We start from the raw sequence: 22,602 nt of genomic DNA on the forward strand, positions 1-22,602 counted from the left end.
AAATAGTGTACCATCTCCACAATAAGGGCTAAGCATTCCAGTGTACAGTCTCTACTTGTGGACAAATTTTTGTATGAGTCAGACTATCCCATGACTCATCTTGCCATAGTTTTAAGACTCTTGGACATTAATTTTGCCATCAATTCTCTTCTTGTTATGAACTTGTTCTATATATTTGACACATATTTTTGACTTTCTATTTCAAAAATTTGGCTTTGCCTTCCCCCTCTGGTTTGATTCTGCTTCTTTATCTCCTCTACCTTCCCTCATACAAATCAAAATTTGTTTGTCTTAGTTCATATACATAGGGAACTTTTTTAGGTAATTGGAAGAAGGAAGGTGAAGTTGTGGTTTGCAGAGGCCTCTTCATGGAGAAAAGGGAAAAATAGAGCTGGTTGCTATGACACTGGGGAAGGTGGCCTCTCTTCCACTCCAGATACCCTTTTGAGCCTCCAATAAAAAGAGGGCCTCTGGTGAATTGATGGTGGCCACCATAAGACATGTTACTACTAGTATGTTCAGGACCCATGAATGTGACCATACTTGAAAAAGGAGTCTTTGTGGAGCCTTTTAATACTGGAATAAAGTTAAGGATCTTGGGATAAGATCATCCTGGGTTATTTAGATGGGCTCTAGTCCTAATGACAAGTGCCCTTGTTAGTATAAGAGAAACACAGAGGAGGGAAACATATAGGAGAGGAGGATACGATGTGATGTGGCCACAAGCCAAGGAACATTTGGAGCCACTGGTAGCTGGAAGCGACAAGGAATGTATTGTTCCCTAGGGTTAGGGAAAGGGTGTAGTACTGCATACACTTTGATTTTGGACTTCTGACCTCCAGAACTGTGAGAGTAAATTGCTGTTGTTTTAAGCCACCAAGTTTGTGGTTATTTGTTACAGCAGCCACAGGAAACGAATGCAGAAGTTTAAAGGCAGAAGTTGATGGAACTGTTTGAGATTTTGTAATTTTATGAGATTGGGGAATCCAAGTATAAGTGGGTAGAAGTCTGAAGGAGGCAATCTGATCCTCCCTTGATCGCTATGTTGCAAAACCTCAGCACCATTTAAATGCCCAGAGAGTGGAAATGTTGATACTATTCCAAAGGGTTCTCTTGGCAAGGGCATGGTGTTCTCATGGTGAGAGTTGCAATGGGACTTTTCCAAGCAACTGGCCAATCAACAGGTATAGGCAGGTGCAGGCTGGGTCAGAACAGCAAGAACCAGATGGATGTGCAGTGGAGACTGATTTGAGCACTTGTGAGAATCCAATATGAAAACACCCCCAAAAAATGGAAGTTCAGGGACATGTTCAAAGAGTAGGAAGTCATACTTGACCACAGAAAATATTTAGAGAAATGGTGAGGGATAAAGTAGTAAAAGTCAACTGGGGTCATTTTGTGGTAGCCTTTGTATTCCAGGTGAGAAGTCAGGCTGGTGACTTTACTAGTAATGACAATGAAGAAAGGAAGAATAAGCAAAAAGCCTTGGAGTTACTAGCATGAGATGATAGACCTCAGTGGGAAACCCTTGGCCCAGTGATGCAAATAACGCTTTCAAGAGGGGGAACAGGAATGGAAGTTAGGAAGAATGTATCCTCTGAATTATTAGGAAATAATTTGATATCTATAAGTTAAGATTAATATTCTCAACCAGGATTTCTAAAGGTGTGAACACTGCTCTTTTTAGAATAAAACCAATTACAATAATTATTTAATATATACATATGTACGTAATTTTATTTCAGTGAGGAAGGGAGAGGAAGAGAGAGATAGAAACATAAATGATGAGAGAGAATCATTGATTGGCTACTTTTTGCACACCCCACACTAGGGATTGAGCCAGCAGCCTGGAAATTGGACTGAGATCTCCTGATTCATAGGTTGATGCTCAACCATTGAGCTATGCTGACAGGGCCAATAATTCTTGTTGATATGCATTAACATCAGTACTTATGAAAGTATAAATATCTCAAACAAACATGTTTTTAGTATCCTATATAATAAAAGCCTAATATGTTAAGTGTCCGGTCATCTGTTCAGCCAATCAAAATATAATATGCTAATGATATGCTAAGGCCACTCAACCACTTGCTATGAAATGCACTGATCACCAGGGGGAAGACAGTCGACCAGTCGTTATGATGTGCACTGACCACCAGGGGGCAGACACTCAACACAGGAGCTGCCCACTGGTGGTCAGTGCGCTCCCACAGGGAGAGTGCCACTCAACCAGAAGCCAGGCTCATGCCTGGAGGTGCAACGGTGGTGGTGGAAGCCTCTCCCACATCTGCGGCAGTGCTAAGGATGTCTGACTGCTGGCTTAGGCCCACTCCCCACAGGCTCCACTGCAAGAGGGCGCAGGACAGGCTAAAGACCCCCGACTCCCCGTCTGTACAAATTTTGTGCACCGGGCCTCTAGTATGTTTATAATATTCACCCAATAAAATTATATATATATATGTATATATGAAGTAAGGATAAGATCAAACACATGACTAACATTTATCAATTAAATACTGTGTCTAGAATTTAAAGTGGATCTTCTATCTGGCATGCTTTTCTTTAACCAGATTGGAACAGGAGTTTGATCCACACCACATCAAGATAATAGGATTTAAATCTTGTTTTATCTCTGACTTATTCTCAGCTCCAATCTTGAGGTAGGTAGCTCATATAATTATTACAGCTGGAATATCAAGACTGGTGATATCCATAAAGGGCCCACGGATAAAATATTTCTTATGCTTCATCCTCATTTGCTCATTCATAGCTATCATTTGAGGACATATGCATGTTTTACCTCTAGCATACTTTTTTTTTGTTTCTTTGTTTTCTTCTGAGCCCTATTATCCCTATAAATGGATGTCTACCTCATGCACTCTTCTCTGACCCCTTCAGCCCTGGTAGGAACAGTTGGGTACATTTTCTTTTCCTAGCACCACCCCACACTCAGGCTGGGAAGGGAGTTAGGTTTACTTTGGAAGCAGATTCATGCCTCAAGCCAAATGCAAGAGAAAAACAGTCAGGAGCAGAGAGACTTTGTGTCCCTTCTCTTCAGCCAAATTCCTCTCAACCTGATTGCTATTCCTTGAGTCAGAAAGAGAGGAGAGTACTTTGCACAATAAAGGAAAGTACTCAAGTGTACTTTGGAAAGGGGTCTCAAGTTCCAGGTTTGTTACTGGTCAGTTCTGAGTGAGGCCAATTTTTATAGAAAATCTCAATAATAAAAAATCAGATCTTAATAGAAACACAAACATATGCACGAAAACATATGTACACACAGTGTCCACATCTGTGGAACACATAAAAAGTGTAACATACATGTCACTAGAGATCAAGGAGAGAGAGAGAGAGAGAGAGAGAGAGAGAGAGAGAGAGAGAGAGAGAGAATCTAGGGAGAAATTGACTGAAAATGTCCAAAGTTGAAGGAAGATATCAACTCAAAGATCCAAGATGCAAATAAACCTCATCAGGGTAAATATATTCCCATACAGCCTAAAAGCAACTATAAAGAAATATTGAAAGTAGTTAGCCGAAACCGGTTTGGCTCAGTGGATAGAGCGTTGGCCTGCGGACTGGAGGGTCCCGGGTTCGATTCCGGTCAGGGGCACGTACCTGGGTGGCGGGCACATCCCCAGTAGGAGATGTGCAGGAGGCAGCTGGTCGATGTTTCTCTCTCATCGATGTTTCTGACTCTCTATCTCTCTCCCTTCCTCTCTGTAAAAAAATCAATAAAATATATTTTAAAAAAAGAAAGTAGTTAAAGTAAATGGACACACTAAATGCAGGAATATAAGGTTAAGAACAATAGTTACCTTCTCATCAAAAACAATGCACGCAAAAAGATAAAGGCACAATATTTTTAAAGTGCTTCCAATAAAAAACAACTTGGAGTTTATATCCAAATAATATCACTTAAAGATAAAATGAAAGACACAACTTTCAGTAAATAAAATAAAATAAAAACTGAGGATAAAAGAGAACTTCCTCAACATGATAAAGAGTGTCTAAGATGACATATTTAAAGTACTAAAAGAAAAATATACTGTCAACAAAGACTGTTATATCCAGTAAAACACTTTTAAAAGAGAAGGTCAAATAAAGACATGTCCAGATAAGCAAAAACTGAGAATTGGTTGTTAGCAGACCTACCTTAGAAGAAATAGTAAAGTAAATTATTCAGGCTGAAAGAAATTGACCCCAGAGAGTAATTTGTAAAAAAAAAAAATCCTATGCATAAGGAGCACTGGTAAAGGTATTGTGTAATTATAAAAGATAAAATAAATACATATTTCTTCTTTATTCTTCTCTTATCTGATTTTAAAGCCATTGTAGAAAACCATATTTACCTATTTATCAATGTATATACTTATTTATCCATATTCATATATGGATAAATATATACATATATGTATCTGTATATAAACATATGTGTGTATTATGTTAAATAAAATTGTGTAAAAATAAATAAAATGTTGTTGGTGGGGCTATAGCATTTAGAAATGTAAAATATTTGACAATAACTTAACAGGGCAGGTAAAAACAAAGTTGTATTAGAATAAGGAAATAAACTCAAATTTATAGGAAACAATGAGGAGTACCAGAAATGGTAAATAAAAAGGTTAACATAACAAAGTCTAAAAAGATATGCTTGCTTTTATTTCTTTTCTTTAGCTGCTTTGAAAGACATTAAATTATATAATGTGAAGATTTTAGCAGGAGATTATCAAGTTTGTAATATATATGCAATATGTGTAACAATAATATATAGCACATAGAAGAGGTAAAATAGAATAGCGCTAGCTAGGATTAACATTTCAATGTCTCACTGAATGTAAGTTAGTGAAAATATGAAGTCTATTCTGATAAGTTCAGTTGTACCTGGTAAGCCCTAGAGTAGCCCATTAAGGATATCTATATCTATACTAGAGGCCTGGTGCATGGATTCATGCACCGGTGGGGTCCCTCGGCCTGGACTGTAGGGATCGGTCAAAAACTGGCTCTCCAACATTCCCCTAGGGGTCCCGGATTGCGGGAGGGTGCAGGCCAGGCTTAGGGACCCCACCAGTACACGATTGGGGCCGGGGAGGGACCACGGGAGGGCTCCAGGGAGTGCCCAACCCGTCTCATCCAGTCCCAATTGGTTGGACCCCAGCATCAAGCTAATCTACCAGACAGAGTGTCTGCCCCCTGATGGTCAGTGCGTGTCATAGAGACTGGTCGAACGGTTGAATGAACGGTCGGACACTTAGCATATTAGGCTTTTATTATGTAGGGTATCCCTATATCTATCTATTTATTATCTATCTACCTATCTATCTATCATGAATATTATTAAAATTAAAACATTACTCTATAAAATACTCATTTAATGCAAAAGAAAGCAGTAAAGAAAGAATAAAGGAACAAAAATAAGTGAAACAGTTGAAAAACAGGTATCAATCAAACTATTTCAATAACAACATTAAATGTTAATGGATTAAAGAATCCAATCAGAAGGCAGACATTATCAGACTGGATATAAAACAAGATTGAACTATATGATGTCAAAGACAATATCTTTAGATTCAAAGATGCAAAGAGGTTGAGAATAAGGAAAGATACGAAAACAGGAACTGTGAGAAAGTTAGGGTAGCTATACTAATATAAGAATAACCCTATTTAAAATGCTTCTCCTGTCTACCATTGTATATGAGGTCTGTCATTGAACAAAACTTCATCATGAGGCAAATGACTATATATTTATATATAGAACTATGCTCACAAGCATAATGAAATAAAGAATTTTCATCCCTTTCAAATTCATTTGAACTTTCTATGTATATATGGAGGATCATTCAATACTAAAATATATCATAAACCCTTGTAACAGGTTGCAAGTTTATATTTGGTTCATCTCTCATGATAGGAAGAAATTATCAAAGGAAAGTACATCTAAATTAAAGCCTCTTAGAGAGCAATACAAATAAATTCCATTATGTTAAGGAAAGCAAAAATAGGAACAGGCTTAGAATATATTGGGATTAATTCTTTTCTCAGCTTTTAAAAGAGAGAAACATTTAATTCAACACTTCTGTCTTTTTTTCTTCCCATTGGTGAAACTGAGCCCATATTTCTATGTATCTTCTTCATGTACCTAAAAGAATTTCTGACAACCACAAGTTATTTTAAAATATTGTCAAAACTGACAAACATACTTTATTGAAAGGATACTTTATTGAAAGGATGCTCTATCTTCATTGATGCTACAGGAGAAAATAAACTATGTGATATTGTAAGCTAGTCATGAGAAATGGCAATGGTAGTAGTTAATAGACAAGGGAAGATACCCATTTGTATATTTTTTCCTGATGAACTTTTAGGAACTCTTAATATAAGAAAATAAAACAGTTGAGATCCAAAACTTCTTGAAAAATAATTTTTGAGAAAATTCAACCCAGGGAAGATCATTCTCAGAATGGAAAGGGTTATAGTTGTAAGATTTGGATGCTTTAATTAATATTTGTGATCAATGTGGCTTTTTTATAATTCAGAACTATAGTACCTCCATAATTGAAAAATGGGTCATAAATAATAAGCTATAAAAAATTCCTTTTGAGAGAAAGAGGGGGGAGGGAGAGAGAGAGAGAGAGAGAGAGAGAGAGAGAGAGAGAGAGAGAGAGACTTCCCAATGAAAAGGAAACCAGGAGGCCTCTCTTTGCTTTCCTGTTACAGATTTAGACACTCAGCTTTTTTCCTCCAATAACTTTAAAATGTTTAAGTTCCTTGTGTTGTTTTTCACTATCAAAGCACTGAGATTTTTTTAAAAAAACTTAATAATAAAAAGGAATTTCTGGGTAGATAATAAAATTCTTAAAATGTTCAGGATTTTGTTTTTATAAAAGTATTCATTTAAAAATATGCTACAGAAGAATTGGACAAATAAAACTCACCAGTCTTTGCATCTTTCCAGTCATCTGAAAGAATAGTCTTGGTCTGGATAGTATATTTAGAAATAGGACTATGATTGTCTGAACCACGGCTCCAAGTAAGTGCCACAGAAGTGGCTCTGATGTCCTCTATTCGCAGACCGCCTGGGGGGCCTGGAGGGCCTGCAATGAAAATTTGGGTGATGAATCAATGAATCCCAAATAGTGAATTAAGCACACATTCGAATACAAACATGTCCTCCTTGCAATTAACCTAAAGATATAACCAGTGTTGTCAAATTCCTTTTAAATATAAAGCATAAGAAGTGATAATGATAGTATTTACGGTCTTCACTAAATGATTTCATTTGTCTCTTTTTGATAAATGCTGTCACTTTAAAATATCATTATTATTCAGGATACATATGATACTGTTTGAAACATAAAATACAATTTGCATCAATGGGACTTAATACAGACTGCAGCATAATGAGAATGAATGAACACTTGCTCCATGCATGAATCACAGATGATGGCACAATTCAGTCCAAACATGAGAATAGTCAAATATTTCATCCTGCTTCCCCAAAATGGAACAAGTACTTTTTTATAACCCTAAATATTATAGGTTGTTTATTTTCCTTGGAGTAGAAATGTCTGGGAATAATGTTATGTATTATTTTGGGTAATACATTTATACTGGTTTTGTAATAGGAATGTATATAATATTAAAAGAAATACTAGTATTTCTACTTTTATAAAATGTAGAAAAAAATTGCTCTGAAAACATCAAATTATATAATATAGCATCTTAGGACAGAAGAATTATTACTCCAGAATATAAAACATTGTTAAAATAGATTTTTATAGATGATTCATTACTTAGTACCAATATTATTCATGTATACTTTAACCTGTGAGAACTGTGCTTGGGTGGTAGAAATGAAAAGATAAATGCGACATAGCTTTTGGGTTACAAGTAGCTCTTTGTCTTGAAAGGGGTGAAATGAACCAGCAAACAAATAGCTATAACAGAAAGTAGTAAATGCCATGATGATGGTATACAAGATCCTTATTCTTGCCTTAGTTTTTGTTTTTGTTTTTAAAATGGCCTGGCCAGTGTGGCTCAATGGTTGAGTGTCCACCTATGAACCAGATCACCTTTCAATTTGGTTCAATTCCCTTTCAGGGCGCATGCCTGGGCTGCAGTCTTGATCCGCAGTGTGGGGTGTGCAGGAGGCAGTCTACAAATGATTCTCTCTCATCACTGATGTTTCTATCTCTCTCTCCCTCCCTTCCTCTCTGAAATAAATAAAAATATATTTTTAAAAATGAGAAACATGTCTTTTAAGTGGTGCAGTGGCATCCATCACTTACAATGCCAAAGAAGTTTCTCAGTTATTAGCGAGCTCCTCTCCTTGAATAGACATTTCAGAAAGTGGCATCACTTATGTTCTTTGCACCAGAAAGAAGGCCATCCCCAATGGAATTAGGCATGCCAAATATAATAATCAACAGCTTTGGTAAAGCGGCCCCTTCCTTTTTTCATATTGAGCAGAGGCATGTTTTTATCTTCTGGCTAAAAATAAATACCTTCCTATTTATATATCAGATCAGATGCTTAGCCTACATGACTGGCTACTTTTTCTCCACGTGGGTTTTGGTCTTTGCAAAGGTATAGACAGCACCCTAAACCTTCACCAATCTCTGTGTGGTTGGTCGCAAGGAGGAAGATGTGTATGTTGAAAACACAAATGCATGCATAGTAGTAGTAAAATAACACAAGACACCCCCCATTCATGGTAGTAAAGTTTATTACTTGGGAACAAATATAATAAAAGGTAAAGTTTTATTAATGTATAATTTGTAAGAGTGAACTTATACTTCTTGATATTAGCTAAAAATAACAATAACACACCATCCAAAATGAATGAAAATAGACATATAAATAATACAGAACAAATTTGGCATTCGTGCTCAGAAAGAACATAGTGCATGTTTTATGTGTAGAAACCACATTGCACACTCATGATCAGAACCAAGAAATTCATTACTTTACATAAAGCATTATCCCAACTCAATTACTGCATGTTTTTACTATTAAATCATCAAACATAGGCAAATAATGGAAATATCTTTATACACAACGTAGATCACACACATTTTAGAGTACACTTAAGCCAAAATCTGCACATGTTACATAGAATGTTGCCATTTGAGAAGGGTTATTGCCAGAATCACACAGTTGTCAGGGGGTATAGCTCAGTGGTAGAGCATTTGACTGCAGAATCACACAGTTAGTCCGTGGCAGCATGCAGAGTCAGAAGAAACTGGGTTTCCTGGCACAACTCACTCAAAATGAGGAAAAGCCCATTTGAAATTCAGATTGTGCAGCCCAAAGGTACCTGTCTGCCAAAGACGTCCAAAGAGCCACCTGACATTTATATTGATGTTCTCTTGAATATATCTGGATTTTTTTAAACTAGTGTGAATCCATAACTTAAATTTGCATGATATAAAATGTTGTTAGTAAATAAAAAAAGAAAATTTATATTGTACATTTTAATAAAATAATATATTTTATTTTTATTACATTGCAGTCATTGCTAAATCTTTTATAATTCTTACAGTAATCCCTAATTTACAGATGAGGAAACAGACAAGGATAGATTAAATAAAGTTATCATAGTCACTCAGCAAATAAATGGAAAGGCTAGGATTTGAACCCAAATGACTTGCCTTGAAATCAACTTTTCAATAACTATATCAAAAACAAGCCTTTAAAAACAGGTAAGTAAAGATAACATCACCCATTTATAAATTAATACTCAATACATCTCTAGTCTTTCCTGATCACTAAAAGTTATTTTTCATCTTTCCTGAATTTTACTAGTGTTTTTAGTAATAAATACCTACTTACAAACAAAATACAAATGTTCTCATTCATATGTAATTAGAAGGAAAAATGAAAAGAAATGTAATTTTTTATCAATTTGTCTTTTTTTTTTTTAGGAATACAGTCAATAAAGAAGAGTTTAGATATTTGAGGAAAGGCAGCTAGAAAAAAAAAGCTTTTCAAAATGATTACTCACACAAAACAAACTAGCTGACCATATTATTTCAATCAATACTTTAGACTCATTTTCTGATAGATCACATGGAATAGAAGATATGAAAATGGGACTCTTCAGAATTAAAAATATACATAATCATACCCCAGTCATCACTGGGGTTGGTAGCAACACTTAAGCAGTAGAACTAACGTACTTTCTCTCTTAGGCACTGACTGGCTTTCTAAACAACTAGAGTTGGAACCGGACACAAAAATGTACTGGTTTTGCTTGGATTTTCCTCACGTAGCACACACTTTTAAATAAACCTTGATGTCAAGCCTAAAGGACAACTTGGTGTTGCCTTCCTTTTTTTCACTTGCAATTTCCCAATGTGTAATTAAAAGCAAAACACCACATACAAATATACTGTGGTTCATTTTTAATTTTTACTAAAATATAAAATTTTGATAACAAGTTTAAATGTCATGGAAACAAAAATCTTTTCAGAACAAATTATCCTCCCTTTTAAAATAAAATAATCTTAAAATAACAATGTGAAAGAGTATTAGTTATATTAGAAAAGGTGGCTTCCTTTTTTCCAAAATATGTCAAAATCCCTATATTACTACAGTATGATTCCTGCTCTAAAAGTATTAAGGCAGTGGTTGAGTTAAAAGTTTATAAAACACAAATTAATGTTGTGTGGTCACATTAATGTTTAAGGCTGTGCTTAGATGAAGCTGAATATTAAATATCTTTACTCTAAAATTTAATGAGAGCGTGGTAATTTTTAAATTTCTAACATTGATTAAAGTGAAATTTGATCCCACGTAGAAATGAGAATGAAGCTAAAGGGAGGTAAATGAATCTGTGTAAGTCTAGTTGATATCGAGGCACTTTATCTAAACAAGAAGACTCTCCCTTTCTTGGAACCAGTCATACTTGTCATGTGGTTTTCTTTCTAAATTTTATTCTTTCTTTCCAAACCTCTATCTCTATCTGGTCTTGGTGGTAGACTTTCAATTATGGGCTCTGTAAGAAAATGCCCACAAAGGGATTCATGCACCACGCCTCCATGGTGATGTTTACAGACACATGAGATCCTCAGATTAATTTTAAATAACTTATTAAAATGATTCTGTAACAATAAATGGAGACTAGAAAAAAATTTAAAAACTTTTAAAGAGATGGGAATAAGTAACATCTTGAGATATGTATTTATTTAAAATAACTAACACATTATTTTAAAAAGAAAACTATTCATGTCATATTCAAACTATTCATGTCATGTCCATATTCCTCAAACTTTCTGAAGAGTTCTTTCAACCACAGATGGGGATGCTTGAGTTAATAATGAGAAGTCTATACAATGTCCCACACCCAAACATAAACCCACTTAAGAAGAGCAAAATATTTCTTCTGAAGAAATAAGAATTTTAAGCATGTCTCTGACCAAAGGGGAAAAGCGAAAGCATTTTCAAATAATTAAATTTAAGCAGTTTCAGAAAGAATTGTATTCGCTTCAATTTTAATCCTTTACTTCTGCTCAAATCCTTCTGATCAGTCTCAGTCTTCCTCAAAAAGAAAAGATCTAAGGCTGATGGTAGGAGTTAGTAAAATTTAATATGTATACACGCTATTAATGGCTTGGCCATCTTCACTCAAATCTTATTTCCGTGATCATTTTCTCCACATGCTGTCCACTTTCACTTCCCAGTTCCAGGAATTGTTCCAAAAACCCTACAGAGCCATGGATAGTCTTCATTTGTTAACTGCTGCTTTTTCTCCTTTCTTGCCAAAGAATATGTATGGCACCAGGAAACCAAAGGCCGCAGGAGTAATGCCCCTTAGCTTATATCCTAATTAAGATGACTCAGTCAATTTGACAACCTTGTTTATTACCTGCTTAGGTAAATCAAACAACCCATTCAATAGCAACACTCCTGTATTATAATTTACCAGTTTCCTCATCATTTTTTCCCCCAAATAATGGGCTAATTTCTGAGATATGTGATTTCAAAGAAAAACAGGCTATGAAAACACAAAAATTGTACTTGGCCATTAAATGATGCACTGGGTTAGTTCACTAGGCATGTTTCAGATATTAGTGAAGCTGTGTCATTACATTTTTAAATACCTTTTTGCCCAAAGTATGTTTAGAAGTTTCAAAAGGGAAAAAAAATCCTCTAAGAACTAGATTGAGGGGAGGGATTGGGGAACTGCAGAAGCTACAAGATTGAGTTATTAGTAAAATGTAGTATAATATGTTTAAACAAAAAGATTTTCACACAAGTGGTGAGTGCCCAGGATCACCAGGTTGGAGGCAGGCTGGCACAGACGGGGAGAAAAGGATCCACCATGTTTTTCTCTCCATCTTTTCTGCTTTTACCTGCAAGAGGAAAGACCAAGGCTGAAGGGAGAGTGCGGAGCCCAGGGAGGGGCAGGAAGCCATGTCCTCTGGGGATTGGCCAAGTTTCCTTGATGGATAAGTTAAAATAATGATCAAAGAAAAACATCTCCCAGTCACTGGAGATGAGAGTCCAAAAGAGAAAAGGCTGAAGTGACAAGCTTTGGACTAATCAAGCCTCTGCTTCGAAACAGTGACGGACTCTCTGAAGAACAAGAGCCCCTCAGCAACCCCTCAAAACCCCAAACTCTTAGGCCCTTTGCAATTTCACTCCACATAGTACAGCCTACCTATTAAAACATATGCTTAGACCAGGGATGGTGAACCTTTTGAGCTCGTGTCAGCATTTTGAAAAACCCTAACTTAACTCTGGTGCCGTGTCACATATAGAAATTTTTTTTGATATTTGCAACCATAGTAAAACAAAGACTTATATTTTTGATATTTATTTTATATATTTAAATGCCATTTAACAAAGAAAAATCAACCAAAAAAATGAGGTCGCGTGTCACCTCTGACATGCGTGTCATAGGTTCACCATCACTGGCTTAGACCTTAAAGGGCTAATGAGGAAAAAATACTGAGGATGAATTTAATCAATAACTATAAAAAAATTAATCAGCGGTTGGGGATGGATGTCATGGAAACTTGTGTATTGAATAATATTGTATTTATTTCGTATGCCTAGCTAAGGGGAAGGAAATGAAGGAACATTTATAAAAACTGGTCATGGGTGGTGTGTGAACTGTAATATTATTATTCTCTTTCGTATACATGGAATCTGAAGCTTACAGTGATGAACTGACTAGTCGGGTGAAATGGATTTCTAATTTATGTCTAATGCTAAAAGCCATACCTGTCCCATTGCACCACACAGATCTTGTAATGACTGCATGCATATATTTGTATAATTATATTATTATCTAGAAAATCATGCAATTAACAAGATGATTGTCCAACTCTTTCATCTACCCAACACTAAAGTGTAGTTTGATGATTAGAATTAGGCCACTTCAAAACTAGTGGCCCCTTGTGAGAGTCATTTAAATAGTAGAAATAGTTTCTAGGAAAACTTGTCTCTGCTGATTGCTTGTTGAATGTGTTGTCCATATGATAACTGGTCACGCAAATTGCTAATTTTAGACATGCTCTCCCCCCAACCTCTTAAATGAAGTTTTGATTGTTTTTGCTGTATTATCAGCATAGCTTATCTGCAACTTGAGGCTTTGAGTGTGGAAAGAGGAGACTACACAGTCACACGGGGGGCGGCGGGGAGGGCTCCCTAAACTCCACAGTGGAGGGCCATTTCTGGAATTAGCTACAGGAGCTGCCAGCCTACGTAAGAACCTATCAAACAGTGGTCCTCCCAGTTGTTTAAAGCACAGACATCAGACAGATTTGACATATTCCTGTTGGTGATAGTCCCTTCCTCCTGGGAGACCCTCAGGCCGTGGGGAGGGGCTCTAGCAGCTGGCTGGGTGAGAGCCAGTGAGACTATGGAGAGCTATTGCTCAGAAGTGTGTTCTTCAGTGCCACGGACCCCAGACCACTAGTGACAGGCATGTGAGGGTGTGTCACAAGTTACTTGCTACCAATAATATTGAAAATTCAGATGTTTGGGCAGTTTTTTTGTAAAAATGAAATGGATTCAAGAATATTCCTGCAACATGCCCTCACTCAGTGGCATTCCAATGCACTTTCAAATAAGGGGGTTGGTGCCTCCAGCAGTGCCTGGGGGAATTCCCATGCACCACAGTCAACTTCCTCACCTCCTCCAGGGCCCACAGGGTGACCAATGAAATTAGAAACCGAGGTAGTGTTTTACTTAATAAACGAGACTTGTATTTATGCCCAAATCTGCATTCATTTATAAGTGTATTGGACAGTTAACCATGATAATTTAAAAAATGCTGTGGCAGAATAAATATTGAGAACTCCCTGCTGGGCTGATCTATTCTGTCACGTAAGTACGGATGCTATAGTCCCCTCCCAGGAGGCAGTGGAGAGGGTGTAAACTATGAAACGGCTGGATTTGTAGGATGCCAAGAGAGATTTAGTTGTTCAGTCCTTCTAACATTTCTTTCTTTTTCCTTGAGTAGGTCTTAACTCCAGTGATGAGGGTAGTTTGAGGAACATGTGATAGAAATTCAAAAGGATTATAATTTCCTCTCTGCAACTTTTTAAACATTTTTATTGATTGATTAGTTTTAGAGAGAAAGAAGAAGGGAGAGAGAGAAACATCAATTTGTTGGCCCCACTTACTTATGCATTCATTGGTTGATTCTCCTATGTGCCCTGACTGGGGTTTGAACCAGAAACCTCAGCTTTTCAGGATCATGCTCTAACCAACTGATCTAGCTGGCCAGGGCCTCTCTGCAACTTCTGAAATTGACCATAGATTTAGAGGATAAAAGCTTTTCTAATTTTCTTTCATTCTTAGTTGCTTAGAAGTAAAAAAATTTGTGCCATAATTAAATTCCCCGGGGCTGGGCTGATAAGATTGGCTGGTTGCAGGGTGATGTGGTCATTGGAGATTCCTGAGACTTGAAATGGCAGACTTCATACAGATCATATAAGAACAGTGTTTTACTTAAAAGGGATTTCGCACCATTGTCTTTTCTTAGTAATGTTTTCATTAATGAAGCTAAAGTGTTTTGCCTTCTTTTGTTTAATAAAATGAACCAAAAGAGAAGATATAATATTCAAATTTCAAATAACTTAAAAAATTTTATTCTACTCTCTAACTTAACTTCAAATTATCAATGCCTCAAAGTGTGTGTGGTAGCATAACTAATTAATTTCCTAAAATAAATCATACCCTAACAGTGAAACAGATGTACAATATAAGCTATATGATCTGATTTTTATATTTGGGGTAGTTAAACTTAAGGAGTAGGAGCAAGAAAAAGTAGGTAATATAGTAAATTTGAATCACTGATATTTGGCCATGTCTGGATTTGTAATATGAAAGATAAAAAAAATATTGTCTCTTCTTTTTCTTTTTAAAAATTCTTTTGCCTATGAATAGGGATTACCAGTCCTCCCACTAGACCTCACAGCAATTTTGTTAAGATGACATGATAAAATTCACATGAAAGTCCTGTAGACAAATCTATTATAATCTAAGATATTTAAACATGTTGAATGAATTGTTTTTAAGGCCAAAGAGCACATTATACAATCAAGTTTTAAAACCATCTACTATAATTTATTTACTGGTTTTGCTATTGCAATTATATTGTATGATGTTGGCTAGTAGAAAAAATATCTTTAAAATCACTATAGCTCCCCCTTATCAGCCATAAATATATCATCAGCAAAAATAAAATTGCAAAGTGTCCACCAGTGATCCTATAGAATAAACATTTCTTACCCCCCACAAAAGGCCTACATTTTAATGTTTCCACATTGATTATTTATCTCATTGAATATATCTGAATTAGCCTTTGGTTATACTATATCACAGCAATACACTGGGTGTTGTATCTGAAATCAGACTGCCTGAATTCAAATCTTGCTTTTCTACTTGGTGGTTGTATGATCGTGGGCAGGTAACTTAGCCTCTTTGGGACTCAATTTCCTCATGAGTAAATGAAAATAATAATAGCATCTATCTCTTAAAATACTGCCTGTTAAATAACAGGCCTGTAATAAATATTGCATATCCTTATGCACAAGGTAGGGCAAAAATAGGTTTATAGTTATCAGTATGAGAATTTATTCTTGTATTATTATTTATTAATAATTATATTATTCTCCATACAAACAACTGTAAACCTCTTTTGCCACACCCTGTAAGGTAATAAATATACTACATATAATAAGAAATGTTTTCATTATGATATATATCATGTAATTATATTTTATTATATAATATGTTATACATTGAATTATATAATTATATTTACTGTTTATTTTATATTCATAATATGTCTTTTCACAGCATAAAGATTGCAGTTGCAAACATATTTGCTGGCATAAATTGAAATTATTTTAAAAACATGAACTAATTACCACTTATTCATGCTCATCAAGCTTTTGGACATCACTGATTATCTGCACTGTTCTTGCAATTTGACATCATTAGCATGATTGTCAGCGTACTTTGGTATTGTCTGGCAAACACACACTGACGTGTGTGAAGTCTGTGGAGGGCACTGGAATGGGGCACCTGGCAGCACAGCACATCTAAGGATCCTGTACCCCCGCTCTCTCCTGGAATCGGCATGGGGGACAGCAAGTCTGCTGGCTGTTTTTTAAGGGAGCCAGGGACGCAGACCAAGTCTGTAGCAATGAATTAATTCCAGTTTGCCAAGAGCTGACCAGTTTGATTACAAGACAGAGAGTCAGGAGCAGGTCATTGAAGAAGAGGGCAAGAAATCCTCAAAGGAAACTTATCTCACTGTAACCCAGTGAGGAAAAAGAAAAGTAATCTAAATTTATAGCAGTGCATATTTCATAACATCATCTACCGGTTTATAACCCTCACACCATTGTGGTTTTTTTTTAATTTATAAAATGAAGTGTTAAACTAGATCATTTTCAAGATCCATCTTAAAGCTTAAAAAAGTGTGACCATTTTGAATGAATTGTATACTTTGTTAATATAGCTGAAAATTTCCTTGAATTTATATTAATTTACACTGACCTTACATTGAGAAATAGGATTTCAAATCATTGATGTACTTTTTAACTTCAGTAGAAATTGGGAAAGCTGTTATATTTACTAAAGTTTTAAAAAATAAAACTACTAATAAATGTTAACTTTGAAACAATCAAGTTACTTTCTAAGTTCTGTATTTATTATAGACACATATACATTTCAACTCATCATTTCAGCTGTAGTGTATAATGGTTATAGAGAACTGAACTGCCTCTAGTAGCTTTTGAATGTGTTGATTCTCAATGGAGAGAAGAATGCTTAATATCTGGGCCGGCTTCACCACTGACAGATGTATTGCTGGGGTTTAGTGCCAACTAGGGCCCGGATGCCTCAGAATGGCGCTCCGTCATTGTTCCAGCCAGTGAGGGCAGGGAGGGCCATTTCCCTGTCTCAGTCCCACGAGGGCTGATGAGCCGGAATCTTTAAACTGTCTCTGTGGCAAACCCGCTTGGCCAGAGCAAGTGGAAAGCAGAGGCAATTATCCAAATATCTGAGGTAAATGTGTGTTTTTCTGACCCAAATACTTGAAAAACTACCTCAAAGATTCTCTTTGATTTGACTGTGATGATCACATCTTTCTGCCTAAAGTGAATCTCTTTTCTGGACCTCTTCGCATGAATGTGTGTGTGTGTGTGTGTGTGTGTTAGGGGGCGGTAGGTATTTGTGTACTTGTATGCCTGTCTAACTTAGTGTATATACTACACAAAACCTTTTTCTTTATTGTTCCAAATTTTATAATGATTAAATTGATTTATTAAAAGTTCCTTTTGAATGAATTTAGGTGTCATGTTTTAGCAATAATTTTGAATATAAATTTGATTATTGAATAATAATTTCAATACATACAGGAATTCTTGAACATAATATGAATATTTATGACAGATACCACAGAAATCTAAATCCTGATTTAGCACCAAGACTTTCACAAACATTTAACATGATGGCAGACTCTATGTCCCTTTTCTTTCATTAATATCCAGGGTCCCTGAATTAGCCATACAAACAGAACATTAAATAACCCAAAAGTTAGAAATATAAACTTTTAAATGTCTTTGGATTTACCTTTTATCACAATGTTTTAAAAATAAATTACTGTTTATTAGTGTGTGCCAGGTGATGGAAAGGAAAAGGGAAAAGAGCAGGAGCCAAAATCAGTGACTTGCTACTTTGCAGCAGCAGTTCTAGAACCGACTTGGTAATCTTTCTGGACCGTATCAAATTAACTATAGAAAGTTTTAGAGTATTAAATTTTAGAGTATTAGCTATTGAAGTTTTAGAAATTAACTGTAGATTTTATTTTTATATTATCTGAAAGAGGCCTATTATAATTAGAAAACTGAATTGGAGTTCCAAGATGATTGTCACAAAGGAGGTAGGTAACATAGGGCAATTCTCTTTCTTTCAGCGTCCAAATTTTGTAAAATTAAAGAATGAGCCCTGGCCAGTGTGGCTAAGTTGGTTGGCCATCGTCCCATGCACCAAAAGGTTATGGGTTCGATTCTCGGTCAGGACACATGCCCAGGCTTGATTCCTGGTGGGGGTTCCAATAGATGTTCTATTCTCACATCAGTGTTTCTCTCTGTCTCTTCCTGTCCCTTCCCCTCTCTCTAAAAATCAATAAAATATATTTTTAAATAAAATAAGAGAATGAAAGTTGTTTAGATGATTTTAAGGACTAATCTAGATTTAAAATTGCATACTCAAATTTGAACATACCTGAAGAAATTTTGTATTGCTCCTGTAAAGAAGTTGGAAGGAAAAACATATAATAAATGCATGATTTGCTAAGGGATCATTAGGATCCTTTGTATCTTAAAATAAGTTTATCTCTTTCATATACTTTTTAAAGAAAGAGTACTAATTAATCTGAAACAACACCTCCAAATAAATGATTCAAAAATATTTTTGCCTGGACAGTGAAGAAAGGTAAGCCTTGTATATGGTCTATGTTAATCTAGAACAGCTGGGAGTAATATATCCTCAAGAGAATTTTCTGTAGGAAAGACCATTAGCCAACCATTATGATGAAGGTATAAAATAAAGTAATATTATTCAGACTAAAATGTATATTGACAGCTTCCATCACATTACTTATTTGGCTATGTTCACTTATCCAACACAGAATTTAAAAGTGGGCTAGTCATCAACCAAAATGACCTCCTTAAGGAAGAATCTGGTAACCATATCATTAGGCCATGTAATAAAAACTTCAGTGGATTACATCCAATAAAGGAGACATCAAACTTATATGCATTTTCATTCTGTAACTGTATTTTGGTCTTAGAAATAAAGTGGAAAGCTTTACAGAAATACATACACACATGTTCCCATTTAAATAAAAATCTGCATAAGATGGTATAAGTTTCTAATATAACAATATAAAATACAAACTTGATTTGGAGAGAAAATGATTTACACAATTTTTATATTATCCACTTTAACTTCACTTACTTTAAAAACATTTCCAGCACGGTCGGCATGGCTTGGTGATTGAGCATTGACCTAGGAACCAAGAGGTCATGGGTTTGATTCCCGGTCGAGGCACATGTTTTGTATGCAGTCTCATCCCCAGTGTGGGGCATGCAGGAGGCAGCCAATCAATGATTCTCTCTCATCATTGATTTTTCTTTCTCTCTATTTCTCTCCCTTCCTCTGAAATTAAAAATAAAAAAGCATTTCCAGCCCAGTGCCTGTGGCTCAGTTTGTTGAGCATCATCCCATGAACCAGGAGGTCATGGTTCAATTCCCTGTCAGGGCACATGCCCGAGTGATAGGCTTGATCCCCAGTAGGTGGTGTAAAGGAGGCAGCTTCTACCTCCTGCTCCCTTTCCCTTCCTCTCTCTGAAATCAATAAAAACATATTTTAAAAATTTCCAAATTTTATGCAGCCTATATTGGGGTGGAGAATGAGAACAAATGTTTCAGGTACTGAAAGTCTTTTCTTCTTTTTTTTTTCTTTTTAAATTTCAGCCTTGCACTATATAAATTTTGTTTAATACATTATGTCAGATGTAAAAAGGGGGGTCTGAAAATTATAATCATTATTGCATTTTCTATTTTGGCAATTTTAATAGCAAACAAAGCTGATAGCATTGCCAAGGATATTTATAATATAGCAGAAATGCCATGGAAAAACAGTAAAATATGAAGGTCAAACCTAATTTCTTGCTTTTGTGGCCTAATTTTATGGTCCATTTTTGAATGCTGTCCAAAAGTGCACTCATGAAAGAGAATTGAGATTTGGCATGTTGCATTAATGTTCCCACAATGCTGCTGAATAAATCTTGAAAAATCTTTCCCCCTAAAGGACACTTTTTTTTAGCTGAAGAGCTTTAAATCCTCTAGGAATAGCTTTGCTAAAGAACATTCATCCAGAGATGAACATATGCGTCACACATGCTTGATTTAGCAAACTGAAATGCATTTTTATGGGACCTAAGAAGTAAAACATTTGTTACAACAACACAGAGGGAAATTTGTATCAATCCTCTTAATTTCGATTTTTACAAAAGAAATTTAATATCATTTTAAGTCCTATAGCTGGTTCTTTTTTCTTAAACTAAGAATAGTTTTAAAACCTGAAGGACTTTTAAATGTTAAGCAATTAATAGTTGTTTGACTTGTACATTTCTTTGTCTATATTATACACATACTAGAGGCCTGGTGCACAAAATCTGTGCACTAGGGGGGTGTCCCTCAGACCAGCCTGCACCCTCTCCAATCTGGGACCCCTCGGGGGATGTCCAACTGCCGGTTTAGGCCCAATCCCACAGTCAGACATCCCTCTCACAATCCGGGACTACTGGCTCCCAACCACTCGTCTGCCTGCCTGCCTGATTGCCCCTAACCGCTTCTGCCTGCCGGCCTTATCACCCCCTAACCACTCCCCTGCCAACCTGATCGACGCCTAACTGCTCCCCTGCCAGCCCGATTGCCCCCAACTGCCCTCCCCTGCTGCCTGGTCACCTCTACCTGCCCTCCCCTGCTGGCCTAGTCGCCCCCAACTGCCCTTCCCTGCAGGCCTGGTCCCCTCCAACTGTCATCCCCTGTAGGCCTGGTTGCCCCTAACTGCCCTCCCCTGTCAGCCATCTTGTGTGAAGGTGTGACAGTTAATTTGCATATTACCTCTTTATTATATAGAATATATTATAAAAGCTTGATTCTAAAATTACCTTTTTCACTGACAAAACATTATTTTTAATTGATGTCATGAGATGATCGTGACCATTGCTGGCTATGACAATCTGGTGAAAATCATAAATACTCTTCCTAGGAAAATGCACATGCACATGGAACTTTATATACAATTTCAGGAAGTCCATGGACACCTTGATGTCTGTCCAGGGCCTCCAGGTTATAATATCCTGGACTAGATAAAAACTAGTAATTAAGTGGATAAATGGGCTGATAATAATATTACTTAAGGCAGTTGTTCTTCTTATATAAGAAATATAATAAATAAACTAATTTTATATCCCATGATTTAAATATGTAAAGCATATTTGATGGTCTAGTTTATATACATTTTAACACAAATTATATGGAAGTGTATTTCACTATTTTAATTGCAAATGTCTCTTGATATAAAATGAATACCTTTTATATTATTAGAAATAAAGTTTCAGAATAATTATGACTCTGCTAACTTTTAAAATACTAAGCAGGGAGCACCCTTCTAGTTGATAGATGGAATGCTGCCCAATTCATGAATTGCTTAGTAAAGCCAATTAGATCTCAAAAAGATAAAATAAAATGCTAAGCAATACTTTTCATCTACTCATGTAATTTTATGAACATGATGCTGCAGTGCAGGAACTTAAAATGCTGTCTCATATTTCTATTAAGTACACTTGCCAGGTTCCATTGCTTTAAGGTATTGTTCTAGGTACTAAAGGTGTTAGAAAATGAAAAAAAGTTATAATTTTACATAATACCTGCTAGAGCTTTATTTTATTGAGTAAATAATGCATATTATGCTGTGTAAAATACACATTATGATGATTACCAATTATCTAAGTATATGTGAGTAATATCATTACCAATCTTCAAGGATATATATAAAACTTCTTTCTGAATACTGGGAGTTTATTATAATGTAATTACTATATGAAGAAACTGATGTACATATATTCTAACATAACCACTATTATAATAATAATATTCATTTAATACAGGGTGGGACAAAAGTAGGTCTTCAGTTGTTTGTATGGAAAATAATACAATCTATATATATAAAAGCCTAAAATGCTAAGTGTCTGACCAATTGGTGGACCTTTCTGTAGACCACTCGACCAGTTGCTATGACGAGCACTGACCATCAGGAGGCAGATGCTCCAACCAGTAGGTTAGCTTGCTGCTGGGGTCTGGCTGATTGGGATTGGGCGAGATGGGCTGGACACATCCTGGAGCCCTCCCATGATCCCTCCCCAGCCAGCTAACCTCCTACAGTCCCCCCCCTCCCCGCAGCCCCTGGCCAGCTAGCCCCCATTGGCCCTGATCAGGACTAGGCAGGAAGGACATGGTCAGTCCTATTGCAAGCCAGGCCAAGGGACCCCCACCCATGCATGAATA

At 36.1% G+C, this 22,602-nt stretch overlaps 1 protein-coding gene across 1 annotated transcript in view; it reads right to left on the bottom strand.

Annotated features, from left to right (window-relative positions):
- The window catches only part of CNTN1 (contactin 1), a 196,710-nt gene that overhangs the window by 49,347 nt on the left and 124,761 nt on the right, over window positions 1-22,602 (bottom strand). Inside the window, 1 exon segment of the mRNA XM_023752262.1 lies at window positions 6,933-7,091. Within this exon segment, the coding sequence (XP_023608030.1) occupies window positions 6,933-7,091 (159 nt within the window).

This window comes from Myotis lucifugus, unplaced genomic scaffold (genome assembly GCF_000147115.1).
Source record: "Myotis lucifugus unplaced genomic scaffold, Myoluc2.0 scaffold_30, whole genome shotgun sequence".
In the NCBI taxonomy this organism is placed as follows: domain Eukaryota; kingdom Metazoa; phylum Chordata; class Mammalia; order Chiroptera; family Vespertilionidae; genus Myotis; species Myotis lucifugus.